At 37.1% G+C, this 7,854-nt stretch overlaps 1 protein-coding gene and 1 long non-coding RNA gene across 3 annotated transcripts; one reads left to right on the forward strand and one right to left on the reverse strand.

Moving 5' to 3' along the window:
• The first annotated feature begins 1,040 nt into the window (after nucleotides 1–1,040).
• Nucleotides 1,041–2,461, forward strand: LOC103377395 (uncharacterized). Its single transcript, XR_521408.3, has 5 exons — nucleotides 1,041–1,200; nucleotides 1,544–1,618; nucleotides 1,954–1,989; nucleotides 2,172–2,246; nucleotides 2,373–2,461. It is a non-coding gene; the product is annotated as an uncharacterized LOC103377395 (long non-coding RNA).
• A 505-nt stretch (nucleotides 2,462–2,966) lies between these two features.
• cdv3 (carnitine deficiency-associated gene expressed in ventricle 3) lies at nucleotides 2,967–6,930 on the reverse strand. Of its 2 annotated transcripts, none has more exons than XM_008308188.3 (5): nucleotides 6,481–6,930; nucleotides 5,419–5,492; nucleotides 4,944–5,077; nucleotides 4,599–4,761; nucleotides 2,967–4,516 (listed from the first exon to the last, which is right to left on the reverse strand). In XM_008308188.3, the coding sequence occupies exons 1-5, from the start codon at nucleotides 6,661–6,663 to the stop codon at nucleotides 4,390–4,392; spliced, it is 681 nt and encodes a 226-aa protein (XP_008306410.1). In that variant the 5' UTR covers nucleotides 6,664–6,930; the 3' UTR covers nucleotides 2,967–4,389. The 2 variants fall into 2 exon arrangements, with proteins under 2 accessions (XP_008306410.1, XP_008306409.1); XM_008308187.3 differs by having other exon boundaries at nucleotides 5,419–5,495.
• Between the last annotated feature and the right edge of the window lie 924 nt (nucleotides 6,931–7,854).

Below are 7,854 nucleotides of genomic sequence, written 5' to 3' on the forward strand. Positions count from 1 at the left end.
ACAAAATAGCATGCCCAATCCAGCTGTTATTTTGATGGACTACCACTGTCTATCCAAAGCTCATAGTCCAGGCTACAACAACCAGGCGCAAGTGTGTTATACGGGAATTAAGATGATATCATTAGATACTGCAGTTAAAAACATGCACTGATATTATGTCTGACTGTGTTCTGTTACTGCTCCACGTCATTGAAACATTGGCGATCAGACTGGATGCTAAGCTAAGCGAAAATAATCGATATCAGGAAGGCACATTTTACTAAACGGAGGAAGGTTTTAACCAAACAACAAACATAGCAAAAACACAAGCGAAAGCACAGATACTCTACTCACCGACACATGCTTTCGCAGGTTTGACGTCGATCTTTCGACAGCGACGTCTCCGTCAGCCTGAAATGTCACATTTCGCATCGTAAAGTTAATAAAGTTATTCTCTCGTTTGTATTTGAAAATAAAAAAGCTGGCTGACACATGGCCAAACATTTCCTTCGCTTTCCGGGTCATCTGCTCCAGAGGTCCTTGGCAATCCTTAATCTCCGTCATTGGCTAGTCTAGCCAATGACAGGCTAGAGCCTGCCTCTTAGTCAGGTATCTGGCTACTTTAACAACAGTGGGAAATCCGAACGCAGTTTTCTTTCAGTTAACGTAGATTGTTTTTTCCCGCATTTAATTTCTTACTCACTAAAGGGTTACTGTCCATTATAGCGTAGTAAAATACATGAGTCAAAATGTACTTAAGTAAAAATAAAATTTCCTATTCCCGAAATTACTTAATAAAAAAATCATCATGCAATTTTTGGGTCTAAAATGGGCACCCATATGTAGAATTTATGCTAAAAATATGAAAAAAAAAAAGATTATTATGAGATAGTACGACCATGGGCAAAAAAAATTAAAAAATGAATGCAGAGTTCCCAAAATTCCTGAAAGGAAATAAGTACAATATAAGCATAAACAAACACAAAACATAATTGTTTTGTGTTAATTTACCAATAATAAATACAATTCAAGAAAAAAAGTATATGCCGTGAGGCTGAAAATTGTTTAGACAAAGTTTATAAGAAAAAAAGAATCCATGTTATATATTTGAATATTAGAAGTAATAATGTTGTTTTTACTTCACAGCGCTTTGGGGATTGGCATTCTTTAAAGAATGGTTATGGTTTCCCACCAGACAAAACCGATGAGAATGAGACCGCGGTAAGAACAGGATTAAACAGAGAAAAATACAGATTTGTTTAATATTTAGATTAAACTAATATTATTGTTTTTCACATGTATATATGTATATATACACACACGTATACATACATTGTCTTACTTAAAAACTATTTTTTAGTATAGCTTGTTGATTATAATAAACATGTGTCATTTATACATACAGTATTACGGTTATTAGTCAATGACTGCTACAAACTATTTGTTTAAAACAAGCACTTGTTTGTTTTATGTATATATGTATTTGGTTAATATATTTAATCTGTTAGATTTTTTTGTCTTTTAAAAAAATAATAGTTTTGAAAATTTCTTTCCACTGCTGCAGATGAACAACACACTGAACTCTGTTAACAGTACCAACAGTTCTACACCAGAACCTGCTGCTGCAAGTGTAACTGTGGTAAAAAAAAAGAAAATGTATCTGAAATGTGATGTTGAAAATTTCCCAGACAAGCCTAACTATAGCATGACTTTTGCAAATAAAAAATTTAATTAAATGCCGTGATGTCAAATATTGGCCAGAATAAAGTTCAAATGCTATGACCTTTTGCCAAAAAACTACAAAAAAATATAAAAAGAAAGATTTTTGGCCCCTAAAATGGGCATTCATGTGTATAATTCGCTAAAAAAGGCAACGAAAATGTCTCAAAATATCCTTACTATACTATGAATTTTGCAAAAAAGAAAAGGAAAAGATACAAACAAATATTGAAACCCCCGTTTTTTTTTCTTCAGGCTCCAACAAAGGTAGTCACGACCAAAATGCCTGTGGTGAGTAAAACAGAAGAAAAATGACAAATAAGTAAATAAATAAAATGAACATTGATGACAATGAAACAGGTTTTAAAAAGCTGTAAAAATTTGTCAAGTCTGCTGCAGTAAAAAAAAGAGTCATATATTATTGGTTATAATATTGGAATTTTAGAATGAGGAATGTTGTTTTTACTTCACAGCACATAGCAATTTGGCATCCTTTAGATAACGCCGATGGTTTCCCACCAAACGAAACCGATGGGAACGCGACCGCGGTAAGAACAGGATTACCCTAATAATAAAATATTGTTCCACAATCAACTAAAAAAATGTTCATATTCAAATCCAAAAGTATATACAGCAACTAATTATATTATTTTCTCCTCGTTTTCTTTTTGCAGGAAACACACAACTAAAAAAAATGCATCAGAGGCAAACAAGTTGAGGAACTGATGTCAGAGATTGTCAAATAAACATGTTTGACTTCAAATTGTTTTTTGTGAATTTACTTAGCTATAAAATAAAACTTTTAGCCAGTCAATCTTATTACTACTGAGCCAGAGGAATAATGTAGTTTAATTTCTAAAACACTCACATACCAAAGTCTGGTTGGCAGGCCAAATGTGGTACTGCAATGGGTTTTATGTGGTCCATAACTTCTTTTGAAATGTATTTAATTTGCATTTTTATATTCTTGTTACATATACTTTGGACCAATTCCATAGAAGTGTAATGTTTAAAAACCTTTTTAATTTAACAAGAGAAAACTTTTTTACCTGCTAACTAATTCTTCAAAAAATTTGGATTTCACGGCTAGCTTAATGTAGTAAAACGGTCACAATTTAGTCGCTGAATTTTTTTTTTCCAAAAACTAAAAGGATTTCACGGCTAGCTTAATGTAGTAACACGGTCACAATTTAGTGGCTGAATTTTTTTTCCCAAAAACTAAAAACTAAATATCAATTTCACTCGGAGGATTCAGACAGAGACTCAACTCAAGAGGATCACTTTATTTATTATTTTGCGTTAGATTTATCTTCTTCACCTCAGATATTCTCTCTCCACCAGCAGGGGTCAACACTCTCTGACATTGTCAATGGAAAGCATCAAACATAAATGCAGTTCTTTACCTTTCTAAACACAGTCACCAACATCATCGGTATTACCTCTCCTAGGAACAGCGGATTGGTTGGCAGGTAAGAAATCGTATTTACAGCCCAGGACTTGTTGTTAATCTACTGAAATGAAATTATGCACAAAATAGGTTTAACGATGGTTTTATGACGAGGAGATAGAGGAAAAAAACCTCTGACTAGAAGAAAATGTAACATTAGTAGAACAAAAATTTAACTGATGTTCAGGAAAATGGATCTGGATAAGATTCTATCTCCAGTGATTCCTCCCTCTACCAGAAATATAAGAGCAGAAAAAACAAAATGAACCACGGTTAGTATTTGTCATCACCAGGCAAAACTACATCAGCACTACATTCTCAGAACGAAAGAGCCCCCCCCCAATTGCATGTATTTTTTTCTTCCTAAAGTGGTGAGATCCAGAAGCAGACAGGAGCCCCCTTCCTCCCCCGAGACCACAGAGCTAAGTTCTCTTCAGATGACAGAGCAGTTTTTTCCCCTCTTGCAGTAAGGCCACTTTTATAGGAATAGTAAATAAATGATCCAAACCTCTTCCTTTCTTTGTCCATCCAACTCTGCAGGAAAAAAAAAGCTTCAAGTTTTTATTTTGTCGAAGAACCCAGCGTTCAGCTGTCGGGGCTGATGTTTGCCCCATTCACCACCACCGGTAGAAAAAAACAAAAAACAAAACAAGGCTCAGTCCACACATGGTCACCACCAGGTTTGCTGTTGCTGAGGTAGTTTCCTCCACTCCCCAAACTCCTCCAGACGACTGTGTGGGGTTTGTTAAATGTTGCAAAAAAAAAAAAAAAAGGAAAGGAAACAGAGATCGATTTTCACAGAAGTTTGTAAAACCATCCTCTTGGATCCTCTGTGGCCTCATCAAAGCAAAAGTTGAAATCCAGAGAGACATTTTCACGCTCTCTGAGGACAAACCACAAAGGGACATGTGCGCTGTTTTTTTTTCTGCCGTTGCTGCACTTTCGTATGTTTGGGTGTAGGTCGCTGTTGATCCCGATTCCGTGACTCCCTCTCTGAGCAGCCCCTTCAAGATACTGTCCTTCAGATTTGCCGACTTAATTTGTGTTGGTGTAAAATTTTTGAAGGGAGTGTCACTGTGAGTGTGTATGTGTGTGTGTATGTATGTGTGTGTGCGTTGGTTGATGGCGGCAGCGTGAGCTGGGTCAGGACTGCACAGTCCACACAGCTGGAGTTCAGCTTCCTTACAGAAGGGGCCGCACAAGACCCTGCTGGAGGGGCCAGGGGACGGAGGGGGACGGCAGCTCTACTTGTCCCCCAAGATGGCGTACTGGTTATCTAGCTGCAGGTGCTGCATGGCTGCGCCGCTGTTCTCTTCTCTACCGCGGCTCTTGTGTTTCACCACCTCAAAAGTCTTCTCCATCTCTCTGTCTCTGAAAGACACAACATTACAGGAATTAATTAATGACACGCAAAATAACCCACTGCAATTATGCCTTCATCAGCTCCACTTACTTGCGTGTCTCTACATGTTTGGCGGTGGAGAGCAGAGAGGGGAACTGAGCATCACTGAAGATCTCAGGAGGACCCTGGCTGGGACCTCGCTTGGTAGTGGACATCCGAGCCCCTGGAGGGCGATATACACCCGTAGGCTTTGACTCGGGAACCTCAACCTCCTCTGCAGACATAAGAGATAACATTTAGGAGTGTTGAGATCACTAAAAACCTTTTTGTAATGACACAAATGTTTATATGAGATTCAATATGTAAATTTCAAAAATTACAAAAATCTCGATTTCATATTTATACAGAGATACACGCACACATCTGAAGCAACTATTCAGAAACGAACATCCTCACCTATGGGTGCAGCTGGGGCTGGAGCAGCTCCAGACTTGTTCCAGGGCCCCGACACTTTGTCACCACTGACCAGGATAATTTCTCCATCCTCACCAAACTCCTCTTTCTCATACTCCTCTTCCTCCTTCTCATCACTGAAAACACCCAGAGGTTGCGATGAGATTGTCAATGAAATCAACTACAATACTACCCTACAAAGTTATTTAATCAAATTAGCAGCCGATAACTGTAAGACTAAACACAATATTATTTACTTTAGTTCTTGACCTTCATCCGACCACCCATACATACAGTAGGAAATCATCTTTAACATGTAGTGAATTATCTTTGAAGTAATAAAAGACTTTCCTCCAACTAGCATTGGAATGAATTTCCATGTTTTTAAACCAAAACATTAGGCTGTTGTTTTCAGCACATCAGGAATCATTTATGTAAATGATGAAGCATGAAAAGCAGAAATACATTTTAACCTCACCTTATCTGTAAAGCTTGGAGTCTGAGACCACTGTAATCTACTTCTTTCTGCTCAAAGTCTTTCCACTCTTCGTCCTCCTTGACAGAATATTAAAAAGTTGTTAGAAAATCTGAAACTCACAGGTTAGCCAGGTGAAATGTCGTAGATTTTTTTTCCCCAACAACAGTGAGTTGTGTGTAAAACAGTAGTATGTAAACGTAACAGATAACATTAAAATAATAAAAAGATACATCACAAAACAGACATGTGTAGTGAAGTTTTAAATATACCAATACCTTTGTTATTACATTTCTGATACTTATTTGGGGCTATATTGTTTTTGGCACTGGAATTAAACATTTACTATGAGGTTTCTAATTATTAAGAATAATTTACTTACTAAAAATTATAAAGGAAAATAGTAAAACAAACATTGGCAATTCTGTGGCGTTCGTATTTATCCAACTAGCATAAATGTACGTATATGCTATAAATTATAATAACTAAAAATAAGTCCTTTATTCGTCCCACTGGGGGGGATTTTCAACGTGTAACAAAATGAGTGACTTAACACAATAAACGCTACTCCGACTATTTGCGCAAATTTTAGGGCATTAAAAGTTGTAACGCCTGTACAAATGGCGGCTCGGCCTAACAGAAAAGACCACGACACTAAAGGGGAAAATGACAGCTTCTCTGTGCAAACAAACGACTCGTGTCAGTGACACGGTTTGATTCAGATTGCCTTAGGTTTCATACTCATGTCACGACCAGGCTTTTACATTTCGGTCAAATGGAACCAAAACCACTGACATAAAAGCAAAACGTGGGCTAATGGAATTGGTCACTCCTCACTAAGTGTACCATGATGAGCATATGCTAGCTAGGCTAACGAGCCGGCATTACATCTTAATTATATTTAGCGAGGGACTTCCCATGTCACTTGTAATAATTTTAGACAAATATGAGGAAGTAAAATAGCTCTACTGAGATCAGACATTACGTCAATGAAAGACAATGTGACACGGCATCAGCGACTGGAACAAGACACTTGCAAAGTTCCCGAAAAGTCGGACTGCGTACCTTTTCTATCTGTGCCTCCTGATTTTCGTTTTTCGTTGACCTTTCCTTCTCCTTTTTGGTCTTTTTGAGCACAGATGATGTTGGTGCTGGGGCCGCCTCCTTGCCCTTTCCTTTCTCTTTCTTCTTCTTTTTATCCCGCTTTGCGAAAAAATCGTCCAGGCTCTTCTCCGTTACGTCCGCCATTTTCGAGGAGCAGCGTTTAAGCTTTGGAGCTAAACTGGAGCAGTGGCAAATGTGGTGAATTTTCTTTTCACCGCAGCAAAGTAAAGACAGTGGGCTACAGTGACAGTAGTCACAATTTTTTGTAAAACGTTGCCAATTTTACTTTTATATTAAGCTGGTGAAAGAACTTTAACGCGCTTTTCCGTGTAAGCTCGCTATCTTGTCAACCATGCCATGCATAGGCTATTTGACAAATCTGGGCATCACCCGGAAACACTCCAACATTCACCCGGAAAGAAAAGGGGTTGTAATAAAAATGAAAGACAATAAAAGTAAAATTAAGACGTTTCTACTTCCAAAACTGCTATTGCATTACAAGATTTGTTTCCAGTTTAATCGATTTAGTAAACGGCTAATGAATATGTTGAAATTATTAAACTCTTTTTTTTTTAATTCGTAGAGGATTCTGTTCTGCACTCTCATTCATCCGGGACATTGTCACCGGAAATTCAGTCCTGAAGCAACAGTTCAAACTACTGTCGTTTTACATGTACAGTCAAACTATAACATGTGTTTTTGTACTGCGATTTTGTAGAATTTTGTTTTAATTTGTGTTTCACATAATCTTAAAATACCAAAACCACCGAACTTGTTATTACTTACTGTAAAACAACAGGACCTAATAACTTATTGTATACATCAAATGCAACAGAAAAAGAATATTCTAGCTCAAAATATAATTCAACGTGCTGCATTTAATAAGGCTGTTTTCACAGATACTTTATATATAGAAAAAATATATAGTACCATTAGCTTTTCTTCTTGCCTCTAGTATACGTTTCTGAAATGCAAAAAACAAAAACAAACTTTGTTTTATTTTTCTGCACAAGCAAAGTAAGCTTCTATAAGTTATATTTTATGAAAATATTGAGACACGTCTCTTTTTCTTTTTGTTTTATTGCTCAGCAGTAAAAAGTACAGTGTATACTACAGTACAAAAAATACATAATGTTGAACACTGCTCCACCGTGCCACTGAACATTTTGTAAAATATCCACTTTTTGAGCGTGCAAAACAACAAGCCCACCTGTGAGCGTCCAAATGCAGGAAATATCCATATGTTTAAGTGTGTTATTCGCCACCACTGCACGACTCAGTGATTTAAGAACAACATTGCACAATGCAGCAAATCTTTAGCGACAATAAAGGCAG

This window comes from Cynoglossus semilaevis, chromosome 3 (assembly GCF_000523025.1).
Source record: "Cynoglossus semilaevis isolate Cse_v1.0 chromosome 3, Cse_v1.0, whole genome shotgun sequence".
Classification (NCBI taxonomy): Eukaryota; Metazoa; Chordata; class Actinopteri; order Pleuronectiformes; family Cynoglossidae; genus Cynoglossus; species Cynoglossus semilaevis.